Raw genomic sequence first — 20,488 nt, 5'->3', positions numbered from 1 at the left:
CGAGCTCGATAAACTTGACTTATCGAACCTATTAACGAGTCGGGTGCGAGCTGGCTCGCAAGTCAGCTTGACTCGGTTGCACCCCTAGTTCTCTAAAGCAGCTTTATAATCACTTTTATAAAATGTTATTCATCATAAATGAACACTTAGCATATCTAGTTATAAAAAATAGTTTTTTATTAGAAAAAAACTTGAAAAAGTAGAAAAAAGAGAGAGAAAATAATAGTGAAATAAAATAAGATTATGATATTAAAAATAAAATAAAGAGATAAATGCTTCAAATAAACTCTTAAACCTAATTTAATTTTCTCGTGATAGCCTTCAGATTGAGCCCTACACGGCTCAAAATTATTCAGGTCTAGATTTTTTTTTTGGATGGATTTGGATTATATTTGCGGGTCAAGATATAAGAAACGCACCCTTCAATGATTGAGAAGCAGATCTAAAGGATTTTATCGAAAATTGGATTAAGGCTGGTTTTGGCAACGAGAAAACTGTGAGGTCTATATGTACGTGCAAGTCCTCTTCTTTCCCTCTCTCGAAGTTCTGCTTTGGTTCTTCTTCCTACCATGGCGCTCGCCGGAAGTGTAGGTCCTCTGCCCTGCCGCTTGCCTTTGAATTCACGGTCGCCGGCGATCAACCGACCTATTCTTGCCTTACCCAAGAAGACCAGCGGGGGCTGCCGCAAGAAGTTTCTTTGTGTTCGATTCAGTGCTTCTTCAGGTGATTAACTAGTTTTACGCTTTCCAAATTCAGTGCACACTTCATTAATTTCTTCGAGGTTACTTTTTTTGTGTCAAGATTGTATTTTTTTATGTTTTCATAATTTCCCCTCCTATTCTGGCCGTTGATCAGTTCTATTCTATTTGCTAATTTTAAGGATGGGGAGGATCGTAAGGCGTTTGCTTGTTACCCAGAACGAATGCAAGCATTTTAGGGTTTTGCTAGCTTGTGAGATTTTGGGAACTCAGATTTTAGTAGCATGATTTATTGTGGTTTCTTTTGGAGCTAAATATGCCCCCTTTAGCGAACAATTCTCACGCAAGGTGCAAGGACGAGAAGGCGAAGCTAGGTCTCATAAAGTCTCTTATGTAACTGATATTCAGAACCAGATTGAACCCCTTGAACATAGAATAATGAGTAGAACCGAGTTAAGGCAATGCAATTCTTATAATGAGAGATTTAGGCTTCGTTTGGGATGGCTTCCTTAATGCTTTCTAAAACAGCTTTCTAGTACAAAAATTTCTAGTAAGAAAGCTGCCCTAAAAGAAAGACTTAGTGTTAGGTTTGTGTGATTTCGCATGCTTGCACCGGACTACTGATCTCCTATTTATAATCGGAGATCAAGGTCGATGCTACTGATTCAGCAGCTTAGTACAACTACCTAGAAATGAATAAGTCGATCTTGTTGTAGCAAGATGAATAGCAAACAAGTCCTGTTGGAAGATGGAGGTGACTCTGAGTGAATTGACGTGCTGTATTTTGTGACAGAGTACCTTCAGCGAGTTTCCCAAGTTGGTACTCTCAGTATATACATTGAGCGAGTAGAGATCGGGCCTGCGGCCGGATGGTCGACGGAAGTAATTCCTCCCCTCTCACCCGGGCTCAAATCCCCTAAACGTCCAAAAAAAAAAGCGAGTAATCGAGGAAGTAGTGCGAGTAGGGGACTTCATGTTTGTTTTGCATGAGTTTAACAATTTTGTATTGTGCTTCAAGTTTGGGATAACTCATATGACTTGTTTGATATATCTTCCTATGTAACTCGACGTTTTTGACGACTTGAGGCTTTTGGTGACTTGAGAATAAGTGAGTTCCAAGTTGTAGGTGGTTCAGGCCGGTTCACAATTATTATCATGTTGGATAGTTCAAGTCCTCACTGTCATTTGGTTTATTTGATCTTGATGAAAATAGCATGCAAATTCCTAAATTTTATCTCTTTTCGCTGGCCCTCCATTTAATTTCTCTCACTGTTTCTATTATTGTCATGCTAATTATCTGAGTTTTTTAACATAAAGAACATATTCTTATGTCATCCTAAATCTAAAAGCCTCTGGGAGAACTAAAAAGAATATCAATATGGATATCCTTCTTACCACTTCCAAAGGTTGAGGCAGTCCTTATCTGGAAGAGGAATATAATTTATTATGAAAATATCCCTCATTTTTTTTTTTTTGTTAAAGTTCTGCCCTTTCTATGCTTGTACCCGTTTCTATAACAAAATTCTAAAGAGATATGGTGTATAATATTTTAAATGTAGGTAAATGTGAAAGCCTGGAATTAGTTGCTAGAAAGCTGCATGGTTATGGAAGTAAAGCCTTTTAGCCTATTTTTATTGTGGAATTAAGCTGTAATAACTCCTTTCACAGACTGCTAGCCAATCGAAGTTGGAACTGGTAACTAAACGGCCATTTGGGTAGATGTATTTATAATGCATGCATTTTAGGATTGTAGAATAAATTCAATGCAATATATTTTGTTTGCCTAATGCTGTTTAGTCGGATGTAAATTGCATGCAGGGAAATTGTTATTTTTTTGTATGATTAGATACAAAATTAGAGTTTGATGCTTCATTGAAATTCATTGTTATCATTTCCTCTTAGATAAAAAAAAAAACATATATAGTGAATTAAAAAAAAAAAAAACAAATATCGATCAACCACATCAGCTGGCTTGTCCTTGTGGAGGAAGAAGTCATAAATGGAAGGCACGGCATCAGAGGCGAGCAATTTTGTCCTAAGGAAGGGCTGACTGAGGTGAGTGGTAGTTGATTGGCATCCTGTGCTGGCTGAGTTAGCAATCTGGGTGTGGACGAAGCTGAAGAGATCACAATGATTATCTTTTTTGCATTACAGAGTAGGCACAACGTAAAAAAATACCGAGTTTGACAGTATTTTTCTGATGAAAAACACCTTTTGGTGCATTCAAATAAAGAAAAAACTTTACCCTGATTTTATCTGGAATCAAACACAAGTGCGTACACACGAATTCTTTGTAAATTTTTACTTTACACTCTTAATACTTGCAACCAAGTAACCCTTAACATAGAAGAGGTGCAATTTTTGGTTAACTTTCTGGCCAACTTGCATAAATTCATCCTGGTGAGTCAAGCATTTATCTGAATGAATTTCTTCAAATAAACTGTAAAATCATATTCTTTCCTTCTGATTTGTCTTAAGGCTAGCAGGCTACTTTTTTTTAGTGGTTATATCCACATTGAAATGTAATCATACAATAATTTTGTGACGTTATCTCAAAATCTTTCTGACAGGAATGGATGCATTTGGCTTATGTGCCCTCCAAGGATAATGTAATTGAAACTTGGGCATCATGACTAGTTTTGCTTTTTCTCTTTTTTTTGGTGGATCTTTCATTCTGTCCATTGGCTCTTTCTAATTGCAACTCATTCTTGTTATTTACTTTATGGTTCCACTTTTTTTTTCCACTCAAACCACCTCCATAGGAGGAGAGAGGGCAGATATGTGAATCCCGGCCTGACCTTTCTGTTTTGCTGAGCTTTAGAAGTTTGATTCCATACTTTGAGCATCAGAGTTAAATCAGTTACACGTTTGGAAGAATTTTTTTTTTTTTCTGGATTTTGCAATATATGGTGCCTTGCTATGATGCACCGACACTTCTCCTCAAAGAGGCATGCAGTGTCCGACACGACACTCGTCCGACACTCTTCCGACACGTGTCGGACACGCCGAAAACGTGTCCGATTAAAAAATATTAAATGCAAATTGGACACGTGTGTCCGACACGCATATCTTAAATATTTTATGAATGTTTTTAAATATAATTTCTTATATTTTGCAGGATTTAAACTAAATTTCTTATTTCCTATCCACAACATCAAATCAACGTTCGTACTTAATTCCCAATCATTGAATATTCTCATTTTCATTTCTTTTTGGCAGTAAAGATATTTTCATCTCCTCTCTCGATTATTGATAAATGACATCGACGCCTGACTCTCGACGCCTGAAATATTAATTGTTGTTTTTTGAAACTTACCAAAAAAAAAACCTAATGTATATGCTCGGTACCGCTAGGTATCGCTAGGTACATGCTTGGTACCGCTAGGTATCGCTAGGTACTGCTCAGTACATGGTCGGTACCGCTAGGTATAAGCTTGATACAGCTAGGTACATGCTCGGTACCGCTCGATACATGCTCGGTACCGCTCGGTATCTTTCCATACAAATAACTTACGAACTTTAAAAACAAGTAGAACTTCAAGTATCATTCTGATGTAGAACGAAAAAAAAGGAGGCGTTGCAAAGGAGGGGATTTCTTCTTAATGGAATCTGAAATATTTCAGATTTTCTGCATTCAGAAATCTGAAAGGAATCCCAACTCTATGTGTGGGGAGGAAGGACTTGCAGCAAGAGCTATGGAGTTCCAGCAAAGGGAAGCAAAGGAGGAGGGGAGTTATGAGAGGGAGGGGAGAGACGGGTCACAGGAAAAAGAGGGAATTTTATTTCCAAAACATGATTTCTGATTTTAGGAAATAAGAGTAAAGCTTTGGAGTGAAGGAAATTTCTTGCTGGAGCATTTAGGAGGAGAGGGAAACGGCGGGACCACAGGGAAAATTAAATGGAAATTAAATTGGGAAATCCACTTGCATTATCCCGTGATAGGTTTGACATTGTTGGGTTACGGGAATAGAATTAAGTGGGAAAATTTTATTTCCCAAGTTTCAATTCTGGTTCTAGGAAGTAGAATAGGAAATAATGATTAATTAAAGCCAAGGTGGAGGTGATTTAATTTGGAGAGTGATTTGAGGGAATTAATGTCTTAAATCTGAATTTAAATTCAAATTTGAGAATTAATGACGATTGGCTTAAATGGTGGGAGAGATTAATGGGGTGAATAATGCTAATTCGAATTCAAATTTTCGAATTCAAATTTGCATTAATGAAGAGCTCTTCCCTAAATTGATTACAAGGGAAGGATTAAGGGAGGCCGGCGGGATTTTTTTGAATTCAAAATTCTGAGATTTTATTTCAGAATTAATGACATCATTAAATGCCTAATTATTAAGAATGAATTAAGCAATAAATAAATTTGAATTCAAATTTGAATTTTGAATTCAAATCCTTTGTTAACTTAATCCCTCCAATTTAGGAAAGGCAATTAATAATTGGAGCAAAGGTGGGGGTTAGGGGTAAAATAGGAAATAACATAAAATAGAAACTAAAATGCAGAAAATAATTCATAAATGACACTTAAATCAGAGCCTTCGATTTACGACGCCTCCTGTGATAGATGCGCCAGATTTTCGTGCCGATGTCCGCATCACATTCTCTTTCTGTTGTGAGAGAAATTGGAGCACATACTCATTTATTCAATAAATGAAGAGGAATAAAATAATTCCACAACGAGCTGAAGATTTAGTTTATGTGCATACAAATATTCGTCTTCTATCAAGGAAAACCCCACTTTATATGACATTTGATAACAAGACGTGGGATATTGCTGGAGATGGGTTCGAGTGCTTTGATGATATGGGATTATTGGAGGTTGCAAATATTTCTCTAGATGAACTAGAGTTGGAAGCAATGATATTCAATGATGATGATATTGAAGGCCAAAGATCAACCTCTGAATCTAATTCTATCATTCCCTCTATTGAGTAGTTGGACCTTTATGTTGTACTAAATGGTTTTTTTGCTTATATTTTTGTGGTTGTACTAGACTTTTTGTATTAAACATCTTTATGTTATAAGCTAAACAAGTTATCATGAAATTGATTTATTATTGCTTGTCTTTTTTAATATAATGTTACTTTAATTTCTATATATTATATTAAAAAATTATTATGTCATGTCCATGCTGCACCCGTGTCCTATATTTTTAAAAAATGCTGTGTCCCGTATCCGTGTCGTGTCGTGTCCGTGTCAGTGCATCATAGGTGCCTTGATATCTCATTCTTAATAGCTTTCCTTAATCTCTTATGAAATCATTGTTTAGAGTAAGGTTGATATAATTGATATATTAGATGTAACTAATAACATTTTTATTGCAAATGACTTGACTGTTGCCATATATTGCCAGTACTGTAATTAAGCCAAGTACTAGCCGCAAATCAGTCTTATCCCAATTGTTTATTTGATTAAATGATTTTTACTGCAATATGGTAGACCCCAAATAATTTAATTGCCTTTTTTAAATTATGCATTGGAAATATTTTTCTCTTATTTAAATTGTCTTTTCCATGGACTGCTTACTACTTTTAATAACTTTCTTTTATATTTTTCCCTTTTAACTTTTCCTTAAGGCTATTCTGTTAATCTTTCATTACTGTTTTTTTAAACAATAATTGATGAGAAGATGAGTAAGATAAGTAAAACTCTGAATTTAAGTGGATTTCAAAAAGGAAAAAAAAAATCAGTCCTTTATCATTTGAATTGATAATCCATGTGTTACTTTCTTAATTTTGATTGATGCATTTATGAATGATTTGTACTTTCAAATATCCTTAAATTTCTACTACTTTTTTATTGTCTTAGCAACTCCCACAGCTGGAAGCATTGCACCAGCCATTTCATTGTCTGACAAGGCATTCAACCATCTTAATAAGATGAGAGTTGATAAGAATGAAGATCTGTGCTTGAGAATTGGAGTCAAACAAGGAGGGTGTTCTGGCATGTCTTATACCATGGAATTCGAGAATAGAGCCAATACAAGATCCGAGGACTCGCTTATAGAGTATAAAGGCTTTACAATTGGTATAATTCTATCCCTTCTTTCAAGCTTATAATTGGTAATTCAAGAATGACTGGTAGAAGGGTAGAATTGGTACCATCTTTCTAAATACTTTTGTGTTAATTGTGTTATTATATCTTGCTCTTAATCTGTAATATTAATTTCGTGAGGCAAGCCAAGCTCAGGGTGTTGTTACTTCCTTTTTTGATTTTGCATAAATATAGGCCACTCATATCTGTTTTAATAAACCACTGCTATATTGTCATCCTTTTTACGACGTGGGGTGCCTAGTAGGCTCACTAATGGTGCAATATTGAGAATTTTTTTTTTTTTGGTTTTTGGTAGGTATCCTCTTAGCCCCACCATGTAGACTAGTCCTAAATCCAACGACAGATGATTTATGTATTGGAAAAATTATATCCTCCCTTCTCTCTTTATTGTTCCAATCCTTTCTCTTTTTTCCTGGCAAAGAACATTAGTACATACCCGGGTTTCTGTGCTGTGCTAAGTACATAGCATTGTAGGCATTTCTTCGTTTAAGCATTCCTGCCTAGTGTTAAAGTGAATGTTTATATTCATCAGAAAATCGAGATGTGTGTGTTGATATGAATTAATTGACAATCTCAGTGATTTTACTTTAGTAGCTTTTTTGTTTTTAGGAATTTTAGATTTAGTTTTCCTTTGAAATATGAGTATGATACTATATTAATGAGTTGTATTCTTTGAATTTTTGAATTCACCCTTAGTGCAGTTCTCTTGTTATTATTGATTTTCGGCTATGATGCACCAACACTTCTCCTTAAAGAGACGTGCAGTGTCCGACACGACACACATCCCAAACGCCACCGACATGTGTCGGATACGCCGAAAACGTGTCCGATTAAAAAATATTAAATACAAATTGGATACGCGTGCCCAACTCATGCGTATTAAATATTTTATGAATTTTTTAAATACAATTTCTTTTATTTAAAATATAAAAATTTAATTTCTTATTTTCTATCCACAACACCAAATCAATTGCCCGCACTCAATACCCCATTTATCGAATATTCTCATTCTCATTTCTCTTTAGCGAGTTGTGACTTTGGTTTCACAATACGCCCGATGACATCGTCATCTGACGTCGTTGCAACATCAATATTTCAGTCAAAACCATATCAACATCAAAATCTGACACTATTTTGACATTGTTGCTCGACACTAGAGATTTCTACACCCACAACTTGACAACTCATCTTTGTATGACGTTGTCTTGACATCGACAACCAACACCCTCTCAACATTGACGATAGACGCCTTCTTGACATCAATGCTCGAAACTTACTGCATAACATCAATGTTCGACTTTTGACAGCATTGTCGTCTCCTCTCTCGATGCCATATATGCAGTATCGACGCCTGATTCTCGACATCCTAATATTAATCATTTTAAGCACAAATTCTAGAATTTGTTAAATGACTTATTATTTTTAATATTATACTTATTCAATTTTTATACACTTTTAAAATGGAAAAAATATAATACCATGTCCAACCCGTGTCTGTGTTCTATATTTTCAATAATAGATGTGTAACGTATATGTATCGTGTCATATCCGTGTCACCGTGTCCGTGTCTGTGCATCATAGGTTTTAGGACTTTCTTTGTCTTCCCTTGCATTCGTTCGTATCTTATGGGTTTTTAAGTTTTTTCAAGCTTTGATTTTGGCATGCTTTTGTTTTAGGTTTCTACAATCGCCAGACTTTGATCTTTGTGGCCTTCTTTTATGGGATTGTGGTTTTGGCATCATTTCATTACGGGCTTCTACACTTTTTAGTTTTTTTTTTATCTTTGCAGGCCATCTATTATGAGATCGTGAGGGAGGTTTCTATAGTTGTGATTTGGTTCCCCTAGCATAATGTTGTTGCTTATCTTCTAATATTTTAATTATAAATTCAATAATTTTGTAATTAGAAAATAGGGTTTGTGGTATGGACAAGGTATTCTATTATGGCTCTATTTTGATTCAAATAAATTGTTGCTGGATGCAATTCCTTTTTGTAGAGATTGAAGATTTTCAGGGGAAATTATCTACTTATGCACACGTGAAGTTTGGTGTTCCTATTTACCTTTTTTTTTCTATTTTTTTAATGTCTAGTTATTGGTTTGCTTGTATGATGAATTTTAGTAAATTTGGTAAATTTTGATTTTTTGATTGTGGCATAACCATGCATATGATTTTATTTTTATTATTTTTTAAATTCAATTCATTTTTTTTAATATATGGCTATCAAATTTTCTTTTGTTAAATTCTTCATATTTTTTATTTTCATCTAAAGAAATGTTTAGTTAATAAATTATGGTCTTATGAACTATGAATTTGATGTGTGTGCGTGATTTTGGGCATCTAATTGTAAATTTGCATTAGAAAATTATAAATCTTAACACATCTTGCTTTAGATTTGGTATTAAAGCCTATGTTTGTGTCGCAGTTTCGGCTATAAGTGGGGCTCAATGTCAGGGTCATTTAATGTATTACACTAGGGATGATACCTAGAAAAATTTGCACAAACAATCAGTTGAATTTCAAAATAAATTAAATCAACTAAGAGATGATATAAATTAAGCTAAAGTGCGATTTGAAATTTTGGAAAATGCCCAATTTCAATTGTAGCTAGAACTTGATTCTATTCATAATGATGAATCCATCCATCTGAATTCTAAAACCATAATAGGCAATACATTCATCACTATAGATATAGTTAAAGCAGATCATATATGGCGAGTGATGATAAAACTTGTGGAAATCATCTAATACAAATATATGATTTAGATCATGACATAATCAATAAAATATATAAAATTAAAACTGAAGTTTCCATATTTAATGAAAAATATATCTTAAGGTTTTTTTTTCCTTGATAAAGGTTATGGACATGGATAATTTCTTAGAATAAGAGACTATGTTGGTTGAATATCAAGTAAGATTATTTAAATTAAAATTATCAGGCCAAGCTAAAATGTATTGAATGAGTGCTAAAATTAGCAGGCCAAGCTATTATGGAAACATCTATATATGTCTTCTCATGACAAAAACAAATAAAAGTTGTAAGAATTTTACTTCTATGTATATCAATCCATACAAAGTTACAACAAAAAAAGAAAGAATCAAGAACCCCATTAGTTAGCACTGTGAGGTCCCCTATGTAATTGCATTGAGTACCAACAAATAAGAGAAGTAACCACTTTGGAGGGAGGGAGGGAGGGAGGGAGGGAGGAGGGGATACCAAATAAAGTATTTAAACAGGCCAAGGTGTTGATTGGTATCCCAGTGCTCTGATAGAGGCCTGCTAATTTGTCGAATTCATTGGTTAAAGAATGAACAACTACTTGGGTTGAAATGAAGAATTGCTTAAAAAATACTTCTATTATATCATATCATTATCTACTACTTTAAATGAAAGAATTGCTCAAAGAATGATTTTTTTTTAATATCATATCATTATCAACTGCTTGATAAATTACAGCATGAAAACTAGGAACCCAAATCATTTTTGAATATATGAATATATTTAAAGAGTTATTATTTTTCTTTTATAATAATTTTAAGATCCTAAAATAATAGTTTTAAGATTTAGATCCAGATTAAGTTCAACATCAGATGAGAAATGACACCTCAATCTCTAATTTGATCATGCTTTTCAACTAGCAGTAGGTTTGAATTTTTTTAAATTTTTTTACTACTAAGAGAGTTACTGTACTAAAAATATATCTTTTTTTCAAAATAGTTAAACTCCGTCTATCGCACAAACATCTAAAGGAAGTAACATTATTATTGGCAATGACAATAAAGAAAATAATATAACTGTGGCATCTCATCAAATTTTTTTTGTAAAAGCTTGCTTTAAGTGTTATCAGATTGACCACTATGAAAATGAATATACTAGAAGGAATTTAAATATCAATGTGGAAGAAGAGAACTATGAAATTAATGAAGGGGATGATATTCATGAATGTGAATGTGATGAAGAAGAGGACTATGAAATTAATGAAGGGGATGATATTCATGATTGTGATAAAAAAATAAGTGTTTATATTAGGAAATTTGTAAATATTATGTATGATTGCATCACATAAAGCAAGTTTGAATGGAAATGAACTTTTACATTTCAAATTTAATTTAAGCATGATAAAATATTGTTATGCAAGCTATTTATTCATGGTAGTAGTTATATGAACATTGTGGCTAACTCAACTATTGATCATACAAAATGAAAACTTGAACCATACTTAAAATCTTATAAAAATAGAATTATGATAGAAACTTGGAATATATGTTCTCTTATAGGCAAATTAATGGAATTAACATATATTATGATCAATATGATGATAAATATTTTATGCATTCAGGAAATTAAATGGGTTAGACAGAATGCTAAGGAGATTGATAATTTAGGATTTAAACTATAATATTCAGATAGGAGTCGTACTAGAAATGAGATTAGTATGATTATAAATAAGAGTTTGAAGGATAATATGATAAAAATTAATAGAATTTGATATAGAATTATATCCTTAAAGATTGATGTTGATACTAAGATTATCAATATTGTAAGTGCTTATGCTTCTCAAGTAGGTTGGATATATGTTCAAAATTAAAATTTTGGAATGACTTAAAAAAATTAATATAAAATATACCTCTTAAATAAAGTATTTTTATTGGAGGAGATTTAAATGGACATATTGATAAAAAGGTTGAAGATTTTAGAAGCATTCATGGTGGTTATTGATTTGGAGCAACTAATGAAGATGATAGAGCTATATTAGATTTTTCTCTAGCTCATAATTTTATAATTGCTAACACCTTTTTTAAGAAAAGAGAGGAGCATTTATCACTTATAAGAATAAATATAGTAAAACTCAAATTGATTATTTTCTTATAAAAAATAGATAATTTAGATTTGTAAATATTATAAAATTATGCTGAGTGAAAGTTTATGTACCCAGTATCGCTTATTAGTTTTTGACTTTAAGATAAATGAACAACATATAAAAAATAAAGTAAAATATTATCCTATGATTAGATGGGAGGATTTAAATAAAACTAACAAAAATATTTTTGAGAATAAGATTCCAAATCTTAAGATTCTGACCGTATAAAAGGAAGCTAATGTAATGTGAGAAAAAGTAACTAATAATATTAAGAATATTGCAAAGGATGTGCTTGGAGTATCACAAAGAAAAATTCCTAATAGTAAAAATTGTTGGTGGTTCAATCAAAATGTGTTAAGGAAAATAAAAAATAAGAAGTTTTGTTATAAAAATTAGTTTAGATGTAAAAGCTCGAAAAATTAAGAAATATATAAATAGGCTTATAAGGAGTATAAGAAAATAATATGTGATGCAAATAATTTAGTTTTTAATGATTTATATAATAGATTAGATATTAAGGAGAGTGAAAGATGTATGTAGAGAATTTTTTTTTGGCGCATTAGTAAAATCAAAGTTAGAGAGACTATAAAGAAAATTAAGTGTGGAAAAGCTATTGGACTTGATGATATACCAATAGAGGTGCGAAAACACTTAGGAGATGAAGGAATTTTTTGGCTTTCGAAATTTTTCAATATTATTTTGAAGAATAAAAAATATCAAATGAGTGGAGAAGAAGTGTCTTGATTCCTATTTTTAAGAATAAAGGTGATGCACAAGAGTGTGCAAATTATAGAACAATTAAGTTAATGTGTCATACTTTAAAACTTTGGTAGAGAGTTATTGAGCATAGGTTACGATGTGATACTAATTTTTTCTTAAAATCAATTTGGATTCATGTTGGATAGGTCTACTATGGAAGATATACATTTATTGAGAGGTTTGATGGAGAAGTATAGGGAGAATAAGGAGGATCTATATATGATATTTATTGATTTAGAGAAACCTTATGATAAAGTTTAAGAGAAGTGCTATAGAGAGTTTTAGAAAAGAAAGAGGTTAATAATGCTTATACTCAAATCATTAAGGATATGTATGCAAGAGCTATTGCTTGTGCTCAAACACGAGGATATTGGACCAAGTATTTTCCTAGTTTAGTTGAATTACATCAAGGATCAGCTTTAAGTCCATATCTTTTTTGCTTTAGTCATGATTGTTCTTTATAGATATTTGCAGGAGGATGTACCCTTGTGTATGCTTTTTGTTGATGATTTTCTTCTTGTTGATAAGACTAGAGAGGGAGTGAAAAGTACATTTGAATTATGGAGGTCAACCTTAGACTCTAAAGATTTTTGTTTGAGTATATCTAAAACCGAATACATGGAGCATAATTTTAGTAATAGATCTAATTGTGGGATTATGACTTTCGGCGATCAATTCATAAATAAGAGTACATGTTTTAAATATCTCAGGCTATTATCCAGAGTGATGGTGAAATAGATGGGGATATTATTAGTATAATACAAGTTTGATAATTGAAGTGGAGGAATGCGTCAGTCTTGTTGTGTGATAAAAAAATACATCTCAAATTTAAGGGAAAATTTTATAAGATGGCGGTGAGACTTGGGATACTTTATGGAGTAGAATGTTGGCTATTAAAAGCATACAATTAAGTTACGTGTTGCAGAGATGTCGATGCTCAGGTGGATGAGTGGCTTTACTCAGAGATAGAATGCAAAATGAGCATATACGTGAAAAGGTTGGAGTAGCTCCAGTGGTAGATAATATTAGAGAGAGTCGCCTTAGATGGTTTTGTCACATAAAACGTCGGCCATCTGATGACCTGGTTAGGAGAGTAGATGTATTAGATTTGACCTATGTTAAGAGAGGTAGAGGTAGACCTAAAAAGACATGGTTAAAAAATATTAATAATGACATTTTTTTATTAGATTTAAATGAGAATTTGACTCTTTAAGTCTTAACATGATAATATGGAGAAAAAGGATTCATGTAGCCGACCCCACCTAGTGGGATAAATGCATGATGTTGTTGTTGTTGTTGAAGTTGTTTTGTGTCAATTCAAAAATATAATATATGTGTTTAATTTTAATTGCAAATTGAGGAGATTAGTATTAAAGTTTATTAAAGTCTAAAAGTACTTATGTTTCATCTATAAAAGGTTGTAGCACTCCTAATGAATTGAAGAAATCACTATATATTTTAAATCAACATGCTTTTGAATGAATTGTTAAAGAAAGATTGAATTATGTTTTGGTTGCTGTACAATCAAAGCATCTATATGCTTGAAGACGCTAGTTAAGTACCATTTTATTTCAAAGATTTATACATTGATGATATGATGAATTGCCATCACAAAGAAACTTGCAGCATGCTACTGATTTGATTAATGGTTCATCCTTGCCTAATTTTCCATATTACAGAATGAATATAACTGAATATGTTTAATTGACGGTTTGTGATAGGAAATAAGCGTCCACAAGTAGAAAAAACTGCTGTTTTTAGGAGAAAACAGCCACCACACAGCAGAAATCTTAAGAAAAAATAGTAAAAACCAAGAAAAATCTGAGAGGAAATAGTAGATTTCACTAGATGAAGAAAAAAGTACAGCACACGATACAAGTTCCTTTAATTCGAGAGGAAGAAACAATTCTCCAAATCTCTAGCCAAGCCTAGAGCCCACAAGACAAACCCTAGATCTCAAATCAACTTTCAAATTCAAGATGAAAAACAAACCCTGGCCCCAAAAAACTATTTAAAGCAAAAGGATAAAAGTTTAATCCCTAAACAGCCCTCTCATTTGAATTTTTCCTCTAAAGCAAGGCTTAATTAGTGAGTGGGCCCCTTTCTCTTTCTCCTTGCCCCCCCTCTTGGCCTTCACCTGTAGACATGAACCGGCTCACTAGGGACCGGTTGAGACGACCTAACATTACTCAAGGTGAAATGAAGGGAACTGATCTTTCACCCTCTCATAGGGCTCCCAAGTAGCATCGAAATCGGGAAAGTCTCTCCATCTAATAAGCACTTACTTATTCCCCTCTTTATATGATCTTACCCCTCTTAGTTCCAGTGGTTCTATGATCACTTCCAATTCCTCTGTTAGTGTAGCTGATAACTTCGCACTGACTGCTTGCTCCCTAGAGCTCTCCTCAACTAGGACACATGAAAGACTGGTGTATGGCGACTGATGAGGGTAACCTCAAATGGTACGCCACTGCTCTGATCTTGTCCAAAATCACGTAGGGCCCAAAGTATATAGGGGCCAATTTCTCATTCCTCAAGTTGGCCACTATCCTTTTCCTATAAGGTCGCAGTTTTAAAAACACTTTCTCCCCCACTTCAAACTGTATGTTTCTCTTATGTGTATCTGCCTGCTTCTTCATGATTTGTTGCGCCCTCAATAAATGTTTCTTCAACTCCTCCAACACTTTATACCTTTCCTCTAAGTACTATTCTTTTGAGGAAACTGGCGTGCTTCTTTTTCCAAAGTGCATCAAGTGTGAGGGGTCCTTTCCATACAACACTTTAAAAGGGGTCATCTGAGAAGCAGAATGGTACGATGTATTATACCAATACTTGGCCCAAGCTAACCATTTCACCCAACTCCTCTGTGTTTCAGAAGCAAAACACCTCAAATAAATCTCCAAACTTCGGTTTACCACCTCTGTTTGCCCGTCCATCTCAGGATGGTCTGATGGTAGGCGGTGCTTCTCTTAAGAATAGTGCCATGCAACTTGAACAACTCCCTCTAAAATTGGCTGAGGAACACTTTGTCTTGATCGGACACTATCGACTATGGAATCCCATGTAGTCTAACCACCTCCCTGATGAATGTTGCTGCCACTGTCACTGCGATGTAGGGGTGTTGTAAGGAGATGAAATGTGCATATTTATTCAGCTGATCTATCACCACCATAATAATTGTGAACCCCTCAGATCATGGTAGGCCATCTATGAAATCCATAGACACTTCCTCCCATACTGTGTTTGGAAGTAATAATGGTTGTAGTAACCCACCTGGAGCCATATCCATGTACTTGTTTCTCTGACACACTCCACACCTCGCCACCATCTCCTCCACATCCTTATGCATCCCCTTCCAGTATAACTCAGCATCAAGTCTCTTGTATGTCTTTTCTACTCTGGAATGGCCTCCAATTGAACTCTCATGAAACTCCTATAGTAGATGTGGAATATGGATGGAGGTTCGTGGCATCAAAAGCCGTCCATGATTTAATACTCTCCCCCTCAAGTGAATACCCTGGATGACTACTTGTATCCTTCATCAAGTCATCCATAATCTTCCTCAACTCCTCATTCTGCATGCTTTCTTCTTTGATAACCCCTCAATCTACCATTAGTGGTAATGAAATTGCCATCCCCGGAAGCTCCCCAACACACCTTGATAAAGCATGAGCCGCCTTATTTTCTACACATGGCCTTTTCTGGATCTTAAAATCATAACCTAGAAGTTTGGACAACCACCGCTGATGCTCCTCAGTCACCATTCTTTGCTCTAGCAAATATTACAAGCTTTTTTGATTTGTCTTGGAAATAAAATGTCAACCAAACAGGTATGAACGCCACTTTTGAATGGCTAACACAATGACCATCAATTCCCGTTCATAAACATACTTCAGTATGGCCCTAGTTGTCAACACCTGGCTGAAGTAGCTATGGGCCTATGATTCTGCATTAGCATTGCCCCCAACCCATATCCAGATGCATCTGTCTCCTCCACAAAGGTCTGATTGAAATTTGGTAAAGCCAAAATTGGTATTGTGGTCATTGCTTTCTTATGTTTCTCAAAAGCCTGGGTATCCACCTCCCCCCATAAGAAGCTGTCCTTCTTTAACTGCTCTGTCTAAGGCCAGGCTATTTTGTTGTACCCCTTTACAAATCTTCGGTAATAACCCTTCAATCCTAGGAAACCCCTTTGCTCCCTCAAATTCCTAGGTAGAAGCCACTTCTGCATTGTTTCAATTTTTGCTTGATCAGCTGCCACCCCCTCCTGAGAGACAACGTGCCCCAAGTACTCTCCACTAGTTTGTGCGAAGCTGCACTTCTTCAGGTTGCCCAGAGTTGATGCTCCTGCAGAACTCCAAAGACCACTCTTACATGCTCCATGTGCTCCTCTTCGGTCCTGTTGTACACAAGTATATCGTCAAAGAAAACTAAGACGAACCTCGGGAGGTACGGCTTGACCACCCTATTCATCAAGGATTGGAAGGTAGCAGGGGCATTTGTAAGCCTAAATGGCATCACCAAAAACTCGTAGTGCCCCTCGTGCGTCCTGAACGCCGTCTTATGAATATCCTCCTTCATCCTGATTTGATGGTAGCCCGACTTCAAGTTCATCTTGGAAAACACCACTACTCATGCAACTTATCCAATAGTTCATCGATCACAAGAATGAGGAACTTATCAGGCACAGTCTCCTTGTTCAATGCTCTGTAATTCACACAAAACCTCTAGCTCTCATCCTTCTTGATTAGTAAGATTGGATTAGAGAAAGGACTCACACTTGACATTATGATCCCTACTTCCAATATCTCTCTGATCAGCTTTTCAATCTAATCCTTCTGAACTTGGGGGTAGCGGTATGACCGTACACTAATCGGTGACACCTCTCCCTCAAAATGATGGCATGTTCCTGCTCCCTTGGTTGAGGTAAGCCTTGAGGCGACTGGAAGATCTCACTGAACTGTTGTCTGAGGGGTTGTACTGCAAGAGGGATATCTCTCTCTTTCCCCACATTGATCCCCTCCAAGTGCTGCTGTTCCACCAAGTATCCTCCTCCCACTTCTGGTATGCTCCTGATCATGGATTTGAGAGATACTCCAGCTCTAGATAGTCCTGCATCGCCCTAAATCACTATCATCCTTCCTCCCACCACCAACTCCATCCTCAGAGCTCCCCAATTGACCATGGTATCCCCCAAGGTTTGCAACCATTTCATCCCCAGGATGACATCAGTACTTCCCAACTCCAAGGAAAGAAAATCCTCCCTCACCTGAATCCCCTGAATCGTCAATACTATTCCCATACAAACTCCTATACCCATATCCACCTTTCTTGTGCCCATTATAGCCCCATAGCCACCGTTGTGGCGTTATCCACTAATCTCACCCCCACTAGATCAACCATCTGGGTGGAGATGAAATTGTGGGTTGCTCCACTGTCTATCAACACCACCACCTCTCTATTAGCTATCTCTCCCTTCACATTCATGATGTGATTCGGGGTGAATCCCACCACTGAGTTTAAGGAGACTTCTGCTACATCCAGGTGCAACTTCTTCTAGATGCTTCTGGTCCTCCACCAACTGTGTTAGTTCCATGGCCTCTCCCAGGTCTCGAGGCCTCATCGCCCTCATTGCTGCCTTGATCTCCGCTTTAAGCCCCTTCATAAAATTTCCTTCTAGCACTATCTCTGAGAGTCGATCAAGTCTGCTAGCCAGATACTTGAACCTGTCATGATAATCTACCACAGTCCCCTCCTAAGTCAAGGCAAAAAATTACTCATAGAAATTTCCTCCCATACCGGTTCGAAAACGTTCTAGTAAACAATCTTTGAACTCCCTCCAATTTCGAATGGGTTGCCTCATGTCTCGCCATTGGTACCATGCCAGTGCCTTCCCCTCTAAACATAATCCTGCTGCTGTCAGCTTCTCTTCCTCTGTCAACGGGACCCGTTGACAGCAAAATAATGTTCCACCTTGTAGATCCAGCCATGACCATCCTCACCCTCAAAGATGGGCTTCTTCAATTTTCTCACTTTTGGATCACCCATGTTTTTCCTGAATCCTCCATAACCTCCCATACCTCAAAAAGGAGGTGCTCCCCAACTGTCAAGATCTTCTCTCAGGCGATCATAGCCTAGCTCTTCATCAAATTCCCCTCTTCTTCTTTCAAAATCAGCACATCGGCGATAAAAATCCCCCCTTCTCCCAACAAATTCAACACCGCGCCTTTCGTAGCCCATATTCATCTCCTCCCTACAAAAAGGTTCTAGATGAGGCATTCCGTCATCTCCCTCGAGGATCTCCACTTCCGGATTCTCCCTCCCCCTCAACAGATTCAGATTTCCCCCTCTTGCATGGCCGGCGGCGGTCTCCCTTGCTTCTGATGTCGCCGGATTTTGTTTGTCTTCAAGCATCTTTTTCATCATGTTTTCCAAGGCGACGAACCTTCCATCCATCTTTTCATGGATGGAAGCAAATTGATTCTGAAAATCAGCGGTTTTTTCCTCAAAATCTATCTTTAGTTGACCTAATTCTCCTGCCAATACTTCAACTTTCCTTTCGGACATTGATATCCCTTAGATTAACGGGCTATGATACCAAATTGATAGGAAATAAGCGTCCACAAGCAGAAAAAATGTTGTTTTCAGGAGTAAACAACCACCACACAACAGAAATCTTAAGGAAAAAAAGTAAAAACCAGAGAAAATCTGAGAGGAAAAAGTAGATTTAACTAGATGAAGAAAATAGTAAAGCACATGATACAAGTTCCTTCAATTCGAGAAGAGGAAACATCTCTCCAAATCTCTAGCCAAGCCTAGAGCCCACAAGACAAACCCTAGATCTCAAATCAACTTTCAAATTCAAGATGAAAAACAAAATCTAGCCCCAAAAAGCTAATCAAAGCAAAAGGATAAAAGTTTAATCCCTAAACAGCCCCCTAATTTGAATTTTCCCTCCAAAACAAGGCTTAATTAGTGAGTGGGCCTCTCTCTCTTTCTCCTTTCTCGGGACCGGTTTAGCCAACCTTAGGGCCGGCCTAACAGTTTGCTTTAGAAGGAACGAGTTTTGAGTCCTTGTACAATTTTTGAATTGTTTACCCCTAGAAAGATGAAAGTTAGAGAGTGTGTGATATCAATAGATTAATTGATGAGATTATCATCAAATATTGATTTTTTATGCTAGATTAAATGATCTATTTGATTTGATGACCGAGGTTTAATATTTTCAAATTTAGATTTTAGAAATGATTACCGACAAATTAATGTGTGAGGAATATGAATGAAATACTGCTTCTAAACATTAAATAAGTATTTTATGTTTGATTTGTTATTTTATGTATGATTTGTTATACCTTTTAGATTAAATAATACATTGAGCACTTTTACGAGAATCACGAATCATGTTCTTCGAACCTTTTTTGAAAATTTTCTGGTTATACATTTCGATAATATTTTGACATATAGTAAATTTAGTGAGGATCATTTCGTGCATTTTAGAAATGTCCTTGGAAATATTACAAAATAAGAAATTATATCTTAAATTGCAGAAGCATTGTTTATTTACACTATCTGTGATATTTTTGGATTTTTTATCAAGTAGATTATTTGGTGAATTTTATTAAATTGAAACAATTAATAATCGGCTAACACCATAGATGATTTAATAAGGATTCAATTATCAAGTATCTTAATTAAGAAGAATTTCATTGGATGAAATCTGTTGATTAGGCTTTTAAATATATTAAAAAAAAATTTACAAATGCAACTGTGTTTAAACTGCTAGATTTTACAAGGTATTCAGGATTTCTTCTAAGGCTTATAGTGTAAGTATTGGATGTATCGAGTCAGGAAGAATTTGCTATTGCTTATTTTAGTAAAAAGTTGAATTGTTGACCTATGTGTAAAAGAACAAAAATGGAAATCATACTAGCCTCGTATCCGTTGAGAAATCGCTCGAAATCTCCGCAAATCCCGTTCGAATGCCCGTAAATCCTGCTGAATACGCCGACTGCTACAGTACCCGATTCTGCTAACGGCGCCGAAGCAGTCCGGATATCCCGCTAGATCATCTCGTTTCTGTCGCTGCACTCGATCTATAAAGGGGAGA

The 20,488-nt window shown here is 35.5% G+C and overlaps 1 protein-coding gene across 2 annotated transcripts in view; it reads left to right on the top strand.

Moving 5' to 3' along the window:
• Positions 1-426: 426 nt before the first annotated feature.
• LOC110105816 (iron-sulfur assembly protein IscA, chloroplastic) overlaps positions 427-20,488 on the top strand; it is a 32,186-nt gene continuing 12,124 nt past the window's right edge. The window contains exons 1-2 of one of the 2 annotated variants that reach the window (XM_020835462.2): positions 427-723; positions 6,525-6,731. In XM_020835462.2, the coding sequence (XP_020691121.1) occupies positions 570-723; positions 6,525-6,731 (361 nt within the window). In that variant the 5' untranslated portion in view covers positions 427-569. Of the gene's footprint in view, positions 724-6,512; positions 6,732-20,488 lie in introns of both variants that reach the window. The other variant, XM_020835461.2, reaches the window with a different exon arrangement.

This window comes from Dendrobium catenatum, unplaced genomic scaffold, assembly GCF_001605985.2.
Source record: "Dendrobium catenatum unplaced genomic scaffold, ASM160598v2 fragScaff_scaffold_390, whole genome shotgun sequence".
Classification (NCBI taxonomy): Eukaryota; Viridiplantae; Streptophyta; class Magnoliopsida; order Asparagales; family Orchidaceae; genus Dendrobium; species Dendrobium catenatum.
Note: the sequence above shows the minus strand (reverse complement) of the source record. Positions and strands in the feature narration are given on the sequence as shown.